Here is a 16,495-nt window from a genome sequence, read left to right as displayed (position 1 = left end):
CACAAGTATAATCATGTGAGGCTGGTTTGTGTACGGTTGGGCTGTGAACATTTGCCCTTTGTGCACCTCTGTTCCAGCCTTTCCCCAGTGTTATCCATTAGCTTAATGTTACAGATCACAAGGACATCCTTCATACATTTGGTAGGCTGCCCTGCTGCTGACAAACTGACAATGTGTTAGGTAGGCAGAGGTAGGGTTATAAGCTCAGTTGCACTCTCCTGTCTCACAGGGTTATCCTTGCATGTTCCTAAATGCCCAGAGTCTGTTCATATCTTCATAAGTAGCCATTTTGGAGTGCAAATTAGGGTCTCTTAATCTTGGGGTATATGGAGAATATTGCAGAACCCTGAGAGAATTTTGCATTAAGAACAATGAATGTAAGGCATGTACAATAAACAGTGTAGCAGCATATATTTCAGAGATTTCTGATTTGTTGTAACCATCCAGATGAACCAGTTCAATTCTTTGGGGTTTGACAATAGAAGTTCTTAAATGTAAATCTTCTCCTGCATTGTGGGTACAAACTGCTTACAGTATTAGGTTTGGGGTGGAGTTCAAAATAAATTGTACCAAGTATTGTATAATATACAGAGACTAGAATCCAATATCTCTATTTGTCTTTAAAATAAATGAAGACACTTTCCTTTTAAGGCCAAGGATTGTCACAAAGCTGAACAGATAAATGATTGTACTAAAATAATCTGGCACCATGCATAATTCATTCTTGATCAGATCTTCCCAAACCACTGGTAGAGAATCCAAGAAATACTCCAGGTAACTACAGTGGTACCTCAGGTTACATAGGCTTCAGGTTACATACGCTTCAGGTTACAGACTCCGCTAACCCAGAAATATTACCTCGGGTTAAGAACTTTGCTTCAGGATAAGAACAGAAATTGGGCTCCAGCGGCGCGGCGGCAGCAGGAGGCCCCATTAGCTAAAGTGGTGCTTCAGGTTAAGAACAGACCTCCAGAATGAATTAAGTTCTTAACCCGAGGTACCACTGTAATGACTTCAGAACAATTTATTTTTTATTTCACAGTGGAATAAGTCTTGAGTAATTTCCTGGAATGAAGTATGGGGTTTTTTGGTTCTTGTCCAACCCAATTAGTTATATTACTTTTTTAAAGCTGGGTTTTGTTTTGTTTTTGCTTTGCTTTTACAGGTGAAGATGTAAAACCAAAGGATTATATAATTGCTTTACAGCACCCTGTGACCACAGACATTAAACATTCCATAAAGATGTTTGAATTGACTTTGGATGCCTTAATCTCTTTTAACAAGAGGACGTTGGTTTTATTTCCAAATATTGATGCAGGTGAGGGAAAAGAGTTCTTATTCAAGGAATCTAAAGTTAATATTGTAGCCTGTGAAGAGAATGAAAAATATTTGCTTTTGAATGCTACCAGATGCAGCCCCTCGGGCCCATCAGCTCCCAAATGGTTGCCCAGAAGGGAATATGGCTCTCAGACTGAAAAGGTTTCCCCATTCCTGGTGTACATAGTGATGCTTCCAAAATTCAGTTACTTACCATTAAGTGATCTACTGTTATTTTCATTACAGGGAGCAAAGAAATGGTTCGGGTAATGAGGAAGAAGGGTGTTGAACACCACCCCAATTTTCGAGCAGTAAAGCATGTTCCATTTGACCAGTTCATTCAGCTGGTGGCTCACGCTGGCTGTATGATTGGAAACAGCAGCTGTGGTGTGCGAGAGGTTGGGGCATTTGGTACTCCTGTCATCAATCTTGGGACACGCCAGATAGGAAGAGAAACAGGTATTATATTCAAATAAGGCTAGCAATGTTCTTGTAGTATAAGTTTTCATGGACAGGAGCCCAGTCCATTGGAAATGTGAAGTGTTATCCTTGGTTAGTAGGCATATATGTCTGTACTGGATACATGCAGAGCTACCTTCCTGCATTTCTTTTCTTAGGTGTGCCCAGCTTTGTTACTTAGAAATGATAACTGGCAAATGGGTTTTGTGGCTGTTTTTAAATAAGGGGAAAATATATTTTCTGCAACCCATGTATCAGAAATGTATAATAAAGCAGTTCTTTTATTATGTCTTTTGACCAAATCAAGGTGAAAATGTCCTTCATGTTCGTGATGCTGACACACAGGACAAAATACTGCAAGCTCTGCACCTCCAGTTTGGGAAACAATATCCTTGGTAAGTACAGTCATCATTAAAATAGTGAAAATACTTTTGTTACGTTGCAACTTTCCCCTGCTGGTTAAGCAGCAGCAGTGCCACTGGTCAGGAAGGCGGCAGTGTGGCATCACACTGGGCTCCTCTGCCAATATGCGAAGTGCAGTTGCACCACAGATTTGTTTAAAGCTATTACAATACTGACAGTTACATTTTCGTTAATCCCCAATACGCATTTTTTTAACTTTCCCTAATACATATTAAAGTTTGTGTCACTAGCAGATAAATGTTAAGCTTTAATACAGGAAGGGCCTGTGGCTGCACCAGCATATAGCTAACAAGTGCTGGTGCCATGCTGGTTTTGCACAGGTGTTGCATTTATATTGCAGAAATACGTGTAGATATAATTATTTAGGATCAAATTCTCATCTACAACTAGCACTGGTGAAGTTTTTCCCCATGATGTTGGTGAAACACTGTTCAGCCACGTTTTATAGAGGATATCATCATTATGTAAAATAGAACTCTTTTATTTCTGTGAATTGATCTGATGCTGACAGTGTTGGTTGAGCCCCTTACACCAGAGTCTTAATGGCAACAAACTGTCTTAAAGTTGGGTATCCTACATTATTCCCCTTTCCTTTTTTGTAATAAGAAGTTTGTAGTGTGACTATATTAAACTAAATTGCAATGTTGATAGTGTGCAGCAGATAAGAGGCTGAACTCCAAATGAGGAACTCCCTGTTTTAAATCTTTTGTCTGCCATAGACAGCTTTAGGGCAGCCACATTCTCTCAGCCATAGCTCTCCCTTGTAATATAGGAATAATAATACTAACTCACTTTACAGGATTCTCAGGATTACTGAGATAATGAATATAAAGCACTTTGCACACTCAAAAGCTCTATATACATACGTTCTCATCAGACTCGCAGCTCACTTAGGTTACTAATCTATCACATGGAACTCTTCGACATAACTGTAGGAATCTTTAACGCTTTCATTCCTCTGTGGGTGTATTTCAATGCTTGATAAAAATGTGTCTGTACTGCACTCTTTCTCTAGCTGATCTTTATATCTTTACCATTTCCCATCACTTTCCTATGCGTCATTACAATCTGTCTCATATAGTCTGATTTAATGCAGAGCTACTCAGAAGTACATCCCCCAGAGTTAAGTTTGGTTTACTTCCAGTTAAGGATGGATAGAATTATAGCTTCTGGTTTTTATGTACAGTGCCAAGGTCATAAGCACAGTAGAAATAGTAAGAATAATATAAGTGCATAATTTTGCCAACTAGGCAAAAACCCAGCTAGATTCTTGAATAAGCAGTATGCAGGTTGATATATACATCTATGAAAAATGTCATTTTAGATATCCTTAAATGTAGTTTTCCAGTTGAAATAGATGAGATTTAAATTTACAACTTTTAACTAAATTCATTTAACTTTTCAAATTTATGTTTCCTATAAATTTGCAAATCAGTTATCACAAGCGCAAATTCTTCCTGAGAAAATTGTATTTTTGTCTTCTTCCCCCCTTCTTGCAATCTAGAAATCGTTGATTAGGAAATGAAGGTGTGTAGTTTTGTAACATGTCACCTACATTAATTGCTGTTATTTGATGTTATTTGATGTTATAGTTCAAAGATATATGGAGATGGGAATGCTGTTCCAAGAATCCTAAAGTTTCTTAAGTCTATTGATCTTCAAGAACCCCTTCAGAAGAAATTCTGCTTCCCTTCTGTAAAGGAAAACATCTCTCAAGATATTGACCATATCCTTGAGACCCAGAGTGCTCTGGCAGTGGATCTGGGTGGAACAAACCTCCGAGTTGCAATTGTCAGCATGAAGGTAATTATAAACAGTAAGACCGGGTGAGAACTTCCATGGGGGAGGTTGGGGTGGGATGCACAATGCAATTTTTAAGAAGATTAATGGATCACGTTTAAAAAACCATGCAGATTGTGCATGTTTATCTATGTGGTACTGTTTTTGAGGTTGGTCCAAAGGCTTCAGCTGGTGCAGAACACGGTGGATGGGTTGCTCTTTTGGTGGCAAACTACCACTAGCATATAACACCTTTCTAGTTAGATTTGTACTGGCTGCCAATCCACTACTAGGCCATGTAGAAGGTTTTGGTACTTACAGACAAGGGTCTATATAAAAGCAGCATATTTAATAGACTCCCTTATCCCTAACATACCACCAAATAGGTCACCGCATTCTGCAGGAGAGTTCCTCATCAGAAGCCTGCTCTACAGTAAGATGGAGCAGGAATTTTAGTGTTCTGCCCCTGTCCTGCCACCATCCCTGCTAAGATATGACATTTCTCAGAAATTATTGGATACATCTTTCTTTCAAAAGATTCTGTTGCATGTTTTGAAAAGCTCCTAATGTTAGTTTTGTGATGTGTTTAACTGCTTTTGTTATGTTTTGTGCATCACTTTGGGACATATGTGGAAGGCAATTAATAAATAACAATTTCACCCAACCGTAAGGCAGTTCTGTAGGGAGAGTAGCATGTTGGCACTAAATTAGCTGCATAGGAAAAGCCCTCTGAAACCCAAAGGCATGAGAATTTCCTATCTGATATATAGCCTACTTCAATAAGTTTATATTGATCCATAGTCATAAAACAAAACTTACAGCTATAGCCATACATGAATGTCCCAGCAATCCAAAAAGGGTTGTACACTTGAATTCAAACAATTCACAGAAGAAGGTGTAAGTCAAAATCCTATTGAACACTCTTGGGAATGGTATTGAACCACTTAAAAAACAGGAAGAAAGTCTGTCACATGCAGGTTACATCCTGGTTGTTGGTGAAGGCTGCATACAAACAATGCATATCTCCAGCATATCTCCAACAAGATGAACCCCTGTGCTATGCAACTGGAAGGCATTATGCGGGGTGGGTCTACCATGCTAGTCAGCTCTGCTCTAAATTGACTTAAAAATGTATTCCTGGTGAATAACTTAAAACATTTTTTTAAAAGCTTGATTTTATTTAATGAAAGGGTTGGCATCTACCTGTCTCAGGAGACAGTGAAGGAGTGCATCTTGGGGCCAGGGGGGGGGGGATCAAACCATTGGGAGGTAGCAGTGCCTTCTGTGGTTGTAAAGAACAATACAGGAGAGACATGTTTTGTTGTAGCTGGGGCAGATGAAGGTGTCTGGTTGTGCTGCTGCAGATGTACCATGGCATTTCTTTTCTCTGCGCTCCTCGTAGCGGTCCTTCCTCTTCTGGTCACTGCTACATGTGCAGGACCTGTCTGTCTGTTTCCAGCCACTGCAGCCATCTGCAACCTTACATTACTTATTTAATGTAAACTCTTATTAAAAGTCCGGGTGACAAGCACTGTTTCAGAAGGGATATTCTCCCCTTCACACTTGCAGAGGAGGGATACTTTTCTAAGATGGCACCTGCTGTGAAAAACTCACACGTCATCTAAAAACATAGCTAGTGTGCTTATTTCCCTTAAACGGTTTTTATTGCTCCATTCCTGCTGTAGAGTATGTTGACCTCACCATTTTCCTCCCATCTGGAGTGCAAACCGTCTTTGGACCAGCGATTAAGCATAGACTGAGCTTGGGCATATTGCTTGTAGGAGTAGGATATGCCAGTTGAGTACATCCCATCCCTGAATGAAAGCCCAGAGAAGTTGCATGTCCACACACAAACACTTCTGTCTCCTCACCTTACATTTGTATACCATGCATATTCTCTTGCTCTTTGACCCCTGTCACATATTTGACAGCCTGTGGAGAAGCCACTTTTAATATTTGTTGTTGTTGTTTAGTCATTTATTCGTGTCCGACTCTTCATGACCCCCTGGACCAAAGCACGCCAGGCACTCCTGTCTTCCGCTGCCTCCCGCAGTTTAGTCAAAATCATGTTCGTAGCTTCAAGAACACTGTCCAACCATCTCGTCCTCTGTCGTTCCCTTCTCCTTCTGCCCTCCATCTTTCCCAACATCAGGGTCTTTTCCAGGGAGTCTTCTCATGAGGTGGTCAAAGTACTGGAGCCTCATCTTCATGATCTGTCCTTCCATTGAGCACTCAGGGCTGATTTCCTTAAGAAACTTTTAATATAGTTGTGGTCATTTAGAAAAATATGAGAAGCTTAATGGTGTTTTCCTCTCACTTAGGGTGAAATAGTTAAGAAATATACCCAGCTGAATCCAAAAACTTACGAGGACAGAATAGCATTGATCCTTAAGATGTGTGTAGAGGCTGCCTCAGAAGCAGTAAATCTGAACTGCAGAATTCTGGGTGTGGGTAAGTTTTTAACAAACGTTTTATCTTTTTTACTTCACTAAAGGAGAACATTAAATCAAAGCGCTATACATTTCAAAGATAATTACTGTATTTATTGACTTAGAACATTTTGTTGAACAGAGTCCCCTGGGTGGGTCACACAATGCTGGATCTGCCGTACAATTTAAACTGACTTACTACAGAAAACAGTTAAAGGCAGATCTGTTCGTAATTATAAACTGCAAAATACATTACTATGTTATATTAATGCTTATATATAGTTTTGTAATTCTGCACCTTGTGCTTTTCATAACAAGTTGCTAAATTCTGCAAAAGTAATTTGCATTTGTACATACAGATTTGATCATATTCTTTTCCTTTGAGACTAAAGGGGAAAAGGCACTGATTGCAGTACTAAAGATTGGGGTGACATAGAAGACACATCCCTAATCAGCCTTTAAGTCCTTTGCAGCCTCTGGGATCCCTTTTACTTTTATGTCAATGAGATGTGTGATAGACAAGGAACAATGAAGGACAAGTCAAAATCTGAAGCCAGCTAGTGCTGTTGATGCATCTCCTTTAAAGTTTGAAGAAAATAAGTGACAGTTTGTAGTTTGCTTAGGGGGGATTACTGATGACTGCCTATTTTTATTTGAAAATCTGAAAAAACCTGACTGATTGGAGAGAAGGTGTTTCTGAATGGCAATATTTTTTCTTTTGTATATTATAAACACCGGATTTAGATGCTCTCTTTTCTGGTTCTTTGTGGCTCAGGTATTTCTACTGGTGGACGAGTAAATCCCCGAGAAGGCGTTGTTCTTCATTCCACAAAACTTATTCAGGAGTGGAATACTGTTGATCTGCGGACTCCAATATCGGATGTGCTTCACTTGCCAGTGTGGGTAGACAATGATGGTAACTGTGCAGCTTTGGCAGAGAGAAAATTTGGGCAAGGAAAAGGAGTGGAAAACTTCGTAACCCTCATCACTGGTACAGGTATCTATCTATGTGCTTTGGCCAAAATCAAACGTAGAGCTAAACCACTGAAATCCTACATTTTAAACACATTTAAAGATTGTGTTGGATCATAATTGCTGACTCAAAGCAGCAGGTTTTTTTTTATGAATTATGTGCCAGTGGTTGTAGTTTGAACCTGACTGTTCATTATGACATTTAATTTCCCTTAAGCTATAGGAAACATGTGGCCATTTTGGGTAGTAGCAGCTCAAATAGCAAGCTTCTCCTCATTGATTATGGCACTCATAGAAGAGCATGTATGAGTCAAATCAAACTTGCTAATTCTCAGATACAAGTTCAAGAAGGAATTGCTGCAAAATGGAGTGGGGGCCCTTACACAAGCGTCCCCTACGCACTGTTTAGTGCAGGGGTAGGCAACCTAAGGCCCGTGGGCCGGATGCGGCCCAATCACTCAATCTGGCCGGCGAACAGTCCGGGAATCAGCGTGTTTTTACATGAGTAGAACGTGTGCTTTTACTTAAAATGAATCTCTGGGTTATTTGGTAGACTGGCCCATGGCTGATAAAAATTGCTTATCCCTGGTTTAGTGCTATTCATTGAGGTCCTCTGACCCTTTGGATAGATTTTCCTAGAGTACAAGGAGGAGGAGATGGAAACGCCCCTTCCATACTTCCTTCTGCTCACAGTTATATCCAAGCCGTAATGTTGTTTAGCCACTTTGGGATGTTTTAACCAAGATTGATATACATTGGTACCTCAGGTTACAGACGCTTCAGGTTACGGACTCCGCTAACCCAGAAATAGTACCTCAGGTTAAGAACTTTGCTTCAGGATGAGAACAGAAATTGTGCTCCGGCGGCGTGGCAGCAGCGGGAGGCCCCATTAGCTAAAGTGGTGCTTCAGGTTAAGAACAGTTTCAGGTTAAGAACGGACCTCCGGAACAAATTAAGTACTTAACCCGAGGTACCACTGTATATAATTGAAAAATAAATAAATAGGTGTGGAAAATATATCAAAATGGAATGGAGATTTACAAATTCTAGTAGCAGAAGATGCCTGGCGTTTATTTTCTAGAATTTTGTTGTTTTCTATCTCATGAATTAGAAAGATTTTTTTTTTTTTTAAAGTGGCAACACAAATGTGTTTTCATGTCTTATAGGTATTGGCGGTGGAATCATTCATCAGAATGAATTGATCCATGGAAGTTCTTTTTGTGCTGCTGAGCTTGGGCACATTGTAGTCTCTTTAGATGGCCCCGAGTGCCTGTGTGGGAGCCATGGATGTATCGAAGCGTATGCTTCTGGAATAGCCTTGCAGAGAGAAGCTAAGAAGTTGCACGACGGTAGGTGGAGCCTATTCCTCTTTTTTTGTTAACCACATTATGTGCATATTGCAAGCAATCCAAAAGGAAAAAAGTTCATATTCAGAACGTTCATTTAAATAATTACAGTGTCAGAATACTAAATATAGTTTTGGTAGCAGCATTTTCAAGGGCAATTTTACTTTGCTGTCAGTAGCCAAGCCAGTATAACTTACTTGCAAAGCAAGTCCACATTTGAACTATGCACACATGTTGCATAGGCATTCTCAACAGAAAGCCAGGTGTTTTACAAGACTGCTCAAAGTAGCCCAGTATGACTGAATATAAGGCAATTTCCTCCGGCCATATACATTTGAATACCTTTATTTGGTGAAATGCCGCTTTTTATGTCTTCTCAGCTGCCTCATTCTCATGATGAAACTTTGGCAGTAGCTACTTTAAGACCTCATAGCAGCTTTGTTTTATTTTAAAGTTGATAAATTACTTAAATCACACCACTTTACATTGATAAAAGAATTATCAGCTCCATTGGTTCTAGTCACCAGATAGTAGCTCTTCTGTTTATAGGGAGCAGAAAAAGAGAGGGGCCGGAAATCAAAAAGCACCCTACTGATAATGAGTAGCGTAGTCTTTGAATACTGAGTGGCATAATATCTGTGTGACTGGTGGGGCAGCCACAGCAATAGCCTCCAGGCAGTGGCATAACTGCTACTTGGGAAAAGAGGGTTGAGGCAGAGGTAAGGTTGGGACTGCACCTGCAAATTCAATCTGGTGCTCCTACTGTTCCACCTGCACATGCCTGACCTCACCGTTTTGCCTCTCCTGGTAACTGCTAGTAATGCCCCTTTGTCGCTCCGCTCCACCAAACCCCACCCCACCCCTGGTCTGACTATAGTTTAAGCAGTAATACTATGTTGAATCATGCATGCACAAGCAATCCAATGGGGTATCTCTACAGAGTAGTTTCATATCATCAAAGAGCTACAACAAGGGCCTTGTACTTACTTGCTCACATCAGGATCTGTATTTCATTGCCTTCTTATGTCTGGTGAAATGTAACAAACCACTAGTTTGTTTATGGTAGTGCTTGAATTGTAACGCCTTGTTCTCTTCCCTTTTCTCCCCCCCCCCCTTTTTTTTTTTTTTGTTCAAACAGAGGATTTATTGTTAATTGGGGGTATGTCTGTAATGAAGGAAGAAGTAGTAACGGCTGCACATCTCATTCAGGCAGCCAAACTAGGAAATACAAAAGCTGACCATATTGTCAAAACAGGTAAGAATGCAAACATGGAGCAGAAACCTTTGTTAGAATCCTGGCTAGGGATTAAGATGTGGTGTGGTGAGACTGAGGAATATTTGCTCTATGAAAAACTGGTTCTGTTTGCAGGCAACGCATGGACGTTTTGCAGATAGCTGTCTGACACAACCTGAATTGAGTGAAGGCCCTTGTCACTTCAGCTGTGTCCTGTTCTTCTCTGCTTTGCTGGATGTTCTAAGCATCAGTCCAACCCACAATTTAAGAAACTATATATGCTCCAAAACAGAATAATACCTATCGGGGATTGTTGCTTTCTGGGACATTCTGGCATTTCTATTCCTGTGCTACATTGGAGTGCAGTATTATTTTGTGAATCTTGTGTTAGCTGTCTTGAGATCTTCTCTGGGATATAAGCCTTCAAAATAAATAAGTACACATTAAATAAATGAAATTTGTCACATGATACCAGAACATTTTTCAAATTAGTTTTAATGACTCTTAAGCTGCCCTAAAATAAAAGCAGGCAGTAGCTTTATTTTTGACATTTGAAGTGGTGTAAGCGAGACTTGGTGTTGCACACTCACCCCCACTATCGCCTCTAATAAACATGTTTCATGGTGTGTTAAGAACCTTGCAAAACCTGTTTGTATATGACAGTGAAGCAAAAGAACTGTAGATATAGACCAAGGGCGAGACTACTTCTGTGGAAGCATTTTTCAACTTTAAAAAGTTGCCTCTTGACCATTGCCGTATTCATCCTTCTGTTTCTTCTTTTCACAGCAGGGAAAGCTCTGGGCCTTGGAGTTGTGAACATCCTGCACACTATTAACCCCTCCCTTGTGATACTTTCTGGCATCCTTGCAAGCCATTATATCAACACTGTCAAAGATGTGATTCATCAGCAGGCCTTGTTCTCTGTGCAGAATGTCAAGGTGGTTGTCTCAGAGCTGTCGGATCCTGCCTTGCTTGGAGCTGCTAGTATGGTTCTGGACTATACAACACGCAGGATATACTAGGCAAACCATTGGAAACACATTACTGCAGTTTATAGCAGCTCTCTGAAAAGAGAAGTTTCTTACTGAAGTCAACTTTCTTTTTTTAAGTAGGCTAGTAGGGTCTTCAAATCTATATCTTACTTTTTTTAATGTGCTGTTTCATTGGGTGCTGGAAGAGCACAGGATCCTGGGAAGATTGCTCACAGGGAGACTTTCTCACAGATCTTTATGAAACTAAATAATTCCTGGGGATGTCTGAATGCCAGACATCTAAAAATAAAAATGAGAGACTTGAATTCCCTTACTACTTCCTACTCATGGATTTTCCAGCTACATGAGCCAAGACGCAGTCATCTCAGTAACCAGAAACTGGAATAGTCATTAAAGAAAGAAACCTTCTATATGAATGTTTGCAACGGTTCCTGCCTCTGCCGAGGCTAAATGAGCAGCTATAAGCTTTATGAGAGACTACAACAATCGTAATGCTAGACTATCCAGCAGTATGCAGTGATCATCCATGTATTTATTTGTTAAATTAATGTTGAAAAACCTAGTTTAGAAGAAGAGTCCAATGGTATATGATGCACTTACAAGTACAGCTTCCAAGAGCCTAGACAACATGCTAGGATGAAGAAGAAAGTGATTATCTTTGTCACATCCGCCTGTAGTGGCGTTTTATCCTCTAATGTGGAGGTTAAAGACACTTCCTGGTCTTTTGTTGCAGCTTCATGTTTAGAGGACTGTGCAGTTAACCTCAGTATTTTGTGTTACGTGCTTTCTTTGCTTATCCATGCTGGTTGCTAGACAACTGGTTGGAGAAAGAATCTTGTCTGATGTGTGTGTGTGTATCATTCAACACTTGCTTTGTCTTCATTGTCTGGATAAATTCCACACTTAATCTGACCTTCAAAGATGTCACAGCAGCCCAAGCACTAATCTATTTACGTGCCTATTTTCTATAGGTCGATTTTTGTTAGGCTACCTTACAATGCTCCCAACAATAGCCTCAGCTATATGTTGCCCCTTGAGGCTGCAAGTCTAAGCAGGCTTACTCAGAAGCAAGAACTGGTTCTTTGTACAGCACTACAGGCATGCCAATGTTTGACGAATGTTTGTAGTAACCATGGTTGAAGACGTTAATTGGAGACTGGCTGCAGACTCATCAATGCCTGCATTCCTCGAGGTGTTCGAAGATGCAGTTCTCTACGAACCAGCTGTGTGCCCCGATTTGGTTTGGTCCAAAATGTACTGCAGGGTCAGGGTCTTTTTAACGGTTTGAAAGTCTTTATTTTGAAAATGGTGATCTGTTGCTAAATACGACCCTCTGTGCTTCTTTGTCTGGCCCTTGCAACTCTCCTTGCGCCACACCCTTCACTAGCCCTGTTTTTCATGCCAAGTAGTTTTTGCTGGCTGGGATGTGTCTTTAAATTCTGATAATGCCTCTTCCCTGCCTGGAGGGAGAATAGAAAGGGGTGGGTATAGAAATTGGCCTACTGCGCAAAGGTAAATTTTACTTTCATTGCCCACTTTGGGTTCTGCCCTCAGCCCATCCCGGCAACATCACAGTTCAAGCCAAGGTTTGGAGTATTGCTGGTGAAAAGTGTGGTGTGAGGCCCAGAAAGCAGTCCTCAGGTGTTCCCCTGCCTTGGGCTGTGTCCATTTTGTAACTTAAAGAGTATTTAATTTGACAAAGTGAAGGGCTCTCCTCCTTTTCCTAATTAATCCCCCCATCAAACTGCAGGAACATTTTTAGCTTTAAAATGGCCACAATCCTTAAAACTGTATAGCTTCCTGGATTTGTGGGGCAGGTGCATATGCCTCAGTTCTCATTCTTTCAGCCTCAGACAGTTTATCCTAAAAGGTAGTGTGTGTATACTTTTACTTATTTAAAGAGTAATAGTCACCTCTCCTTCAGGTTCATGTAAGCTGCTAGTAGAGACTTGATCACACCAATTTTGTTGTCCTTCAAGTGATGCTGTTGCCCTACATTCCGTGTCTTCTGGAGGGCAGTAAGCATGCTCATTCCTCTGGCTTTTTTTAATTGTACAAGCTGATCATTTTTTCTGCGTATCTCGAAACTTGCCAAATATACAGAAACTGCTACCTTGTATGTGGTTAGCCACTGTGGGCTACCTCATATGTTTTGCTGCATGGGACCACAAAGTCCAGTATTGGATGGAACAAGGAGGAGCTCAAAATGTAGTGTAGCTCTGACTTGCTTCCAAATTATTAAGGACAGGAACACTGAAGTTTGATACTGGGAGGAGTAGTAGTGATGACCATGTAATATGTAAATGGATTGCTGTGTTGTCAGTTTACCTCTGATTTGTCTTCTGTACACACTGGTGTGACTTGCAGAATTTTCTTGACTTGACTGATAAGCAGATTTGAGAGCTTTTGGTACTCACCAGCAGAAGCAGAGTTGGCTCATGCTGCAATTTTCAGTGCATGGCGGTATGCTTCAGGGTCACACTTTAGCCAGTAAGCAAAGGAAAGAAGGGTTGCAATGGGTGGGGTGGAACAAAAATACTACGTACCCATCTTCATTGAGGTGTGAATCCTGTAACACTGGCTGCATCAAAGGTATATAGCTCAGTTTTCTGATTTATTTATTTTTAAACCATTGTCACCCCAGTTAATAGAACTGTGGTTGTTGAATGTGGGCTATGTATATGATAACTGTTGGGCTTGCAGAGGCACACACATCTCAGATGAAATGTCAGATCATCATCAGGTCACTTTATGTGTGGAGGAAAGGGAATGCCTATATTGAAAGACCCCAGAGCCAGTAACTGCTTATGCTCTTCTCTTGCTGGATAAGGATAAATTGGAGTTCTCCCTTAGACAATCTTAGAAAAATATCAAATATGTTACAGCATAGAAGGCCTGAATTACAGCCGAGTAGCAAAGACAAATGCACTCACCAACAGAGGGCAATACTGCACTTTTGTATTGTTTTAATTGCTGCTTCTATATAAGTGGTACTCCTATTTATATTCAAATACCTTCAGTAGCTTCCTATTTAAGACTGCTCTGAATTGTTATCACCCCCCATACCACAATGAAACTTGAGAATCAGTTTCCCTAAATGCTGTCCAGTTTGATGGGGGACAATATGAACTTGGGGGATTCCTTTCTCAAATCAAAATTAGTGCGAGCATGCTAGCAATGGCTTGTTGTGCACTTTTAACTATTTCATAGTCAGTGTTAGAAATTAGCCAGGCACGTTTTGCGACTGGCATGGGTTCAATAGTGACCACATGGAGATCTCTGGATGACAGGCTGGTGACTGACATCTTCACCTGGCTTGGCCCCTCCAGCTTTTTTAAGCACGCAAGCAGAAGAGCTTATTTACCGCCTTTCCATCCCACCTTTTTCTCTAGGAGTACACGGTTCACCCCATCCTCAGTTAATCCCTACAATGACCCTGTGAGGTAAGTGTAGAGGCTGTGACTTGCCCAAGGTCACTCGGTGAGCTTCAGGGTTCAAATCCCCACTCAGTCATGAGCGCCCAGGTCCAAGTCCGATACTCTAACCACTACACCACACTGGCTTCCTAGAATACTTCTGCTATGGGGCAGCTACTTAAGTACCTAAATATGGAGAAAGGAAAATGTCAGAGAAGGATCTGAAATCTTGTCCTTGAAGCTTGAATTTGCTTTATACTGGATTGTTTTATTTGGTGCTTTAATGTTTTTTTCTTTAAAATATAAAGCGTTATAGAAATGAAATTCAGAATAATAATCCACACTGTTGCAGGGTGGGGATGACACCTAGACATACCGTTGTGGCTGTAACAGCCACATAATTATTCTTTCCAGGAAACCGTGAAGGGATACCACATTGAGTAGGCTTTGGGATGAGGGGGAACTCGGATGGAATGAATTTATGAGCTGCTTGAAACTGCTGCTTTTATTAACTATATTGAGATAATTATTTTTGAATTTGTGTTTGGGGTCTGTAAATGTCTTTTAGTATGTTATAAACTACCCTAATGCCTCTGGCAAAGGGCAGTAGATCTCTTAATAAGCTGAATACCAACCATGTTGCTTTTAGGGGTGAATTATGCCCCTTCCTGTTAAAAAATACATTTGTTGTTTGACTCCTTATGAAGTAATCACCTTTGTCTGATGCAATGGCGTGCATAAATGGTTATACTAGAGAAAGATGCTTAAGTGATGAGTGCAGAACATGAAATCAGTAGAGAATTACTGTATCAGATTTCATTGCCGTTTTGTATTGCAATTTTTTTTTGTAACCACAAAGACTTGAGGATGTGAACATTGTCCTCATTATAGAAGCCTAGTTTGCCTCTTAAAATTAATTTTGTACCATTTTACTCTTTGGCCTACCAATTACATTGAAAGACAAGGTTTATGTCGGTTATATGTTATGTTGAACACTGAAGGTTTAAATAAAAATGAAAGCTATTAAGTATGTCCCAAGTTTCTGGAATTATTTCATTTTCAATGAACACATCACTCATGCAGTCTAAAGAAACCACACACATCAACCTATTACTAAATTCCTAAAATTGAAGGAATGAAGCTGTATAGAACACTGGTATTCAACTTGTGAGTCGGGAGTTGCCAACAGGAATGGACACAGCTGGCAAATCTGAACTCCTAGCCACAGAGAATACTTGGGCCCCTAGTGTTAGCTGAGCAAGATGCCCAACATGGCCGCAGCCTATTCATTCATAGGCCTAGCTCAGATGCAGGGAACCTCTGGCCTTCCGCATTTTGCTGAACTGCAGCTCCCATCATCCCTGGTCATCTAGAATCCTAGGATTGTAGAGAAGATACCATAAGGGTCATCTTGTCCAACCCCCTGCGATGCAGGAAAATCTCTCATGCTCTACTGACAGAATTATGCAACATCTGCCATTCATGCTAGGGATGGTCCAAGTTGGAAGTTCAGCATCTTCTGGGGAGCAATGTTTCCCCACACCTGGCCTACTTCTTAGCCATGTGCAGAACACAAATACTAAACCACACTCAGGAGGTTCTCCCACTAAAGCTTGTTAGTGTTAGTATTAATGTGGAAGTCTGTTCAATGAGAGTTGCAAAGGGGGGGGGGACCCAGCTTTTCTGGTTAAGGTGGAACAAGGGGGTGGATGACATTTTCCCTAGGAGACTGGTTGTTTAATAGGATGCTTGAGTTGGTCCTGCTTCTGGAGTCCAACAAAGGAATTAAAACAATCCACGTTGCCCTCAAAAGAATAGCAGTTACACCTTTTGGAGGTGGCTTTTAGGCAGGAAGCTAAACTATTGCCACATGCTAAGAACAGCATTGCCAAGTTCCAGCCATTTGTTTCTTTGACAGCAGATATAATTTCACCAGCTACATACAGGTTTTTCCTGTTGTATCACTCAATAATGACTTCTGCCACTGAAGGAATTTTCCCTGCTGCCATCTGGAAAAAAATTATAGTACCCTCAGGTTCTGGATTTGGAAATCCTTTTCGCACCAAAGACATTCCCTGTCCCCCAAACCTACCTACAGGTTCCATTTGTTGGACCCAGTTTCTGTTAA

General features: G+C 40.7%; 1 protein-coding gene across 5 annotated transcripts in view; it reads left to right on the top strand.

Annotated features, from left to right (window-relative positions):
- GNE (glucosamine (UDP-N-acetyl)-2-epimerase/N-acetylmannosamine kinase) overlaps positions 1-11,875 on the top strand; it is a 32,356-nt gene extending 20,481 nt beyond the window's left edge. For all 5 annotated transcript variants that reach the window (XM_081894032.1, XM_081894033.1, XM_081894035.1 and 2 more), the window contains exons 4-12: positions 1,166-1,318; positions 1,564-1,776; positions 2,084-2,171; positions 3,792-4,002; positions 6,300-6,429; positions 7,183-7,404; positions 8,546-8,728; positions 9,864-9,980; positions 10,746-11,875. In XM_081894032.1, the coding sequence (XP_081750158.1) occupies positions 1,166-1,318; positions 1,564-1,776; positions 2,084-2,171; positions 3,792-4,002; positions 6,300-6,429; positions 7,183-7,404; positions 8,546-8,728; positions 9,864-9,980; positions 10,746-10,981 (1,553 nt within the window). In that variant the 3' untranslated portion in view covers positions 10,982-11,875. The remainder of the gene's footprint in view (positions 1-1,165; positions 1,319-1,563; positions 1,777-2,083; positions 2,172-3,791; positions 4,003-6,299; positions 6,430-7,182; positions 7,405-8,545; positions 8,729-9,863; positions 9,981-10,745) is intronic.
- The last annotated feature ends 4,620 nt before the right edge of the window (positions 11,876-16,495 follow it).

The sequence above is a fragment of the Podarcis melisellensis genome (genome assembly GCF_964234715.1).
Source record: "Podarcis melisellensis genome assembly, chromosome: 17".
Classification (NCBI taxonomy): Eukaryota; Metazoa; Chordata; class Lepidosauria; order Squamata; family Lacertidae; genus Podarcis; species Podarcis melisellensis.
The sequence above is the reverse complement of the archived record's forward strand: the minus strand, read 5'-3'. Positions and strand labels throughout refer to the sequence as shown.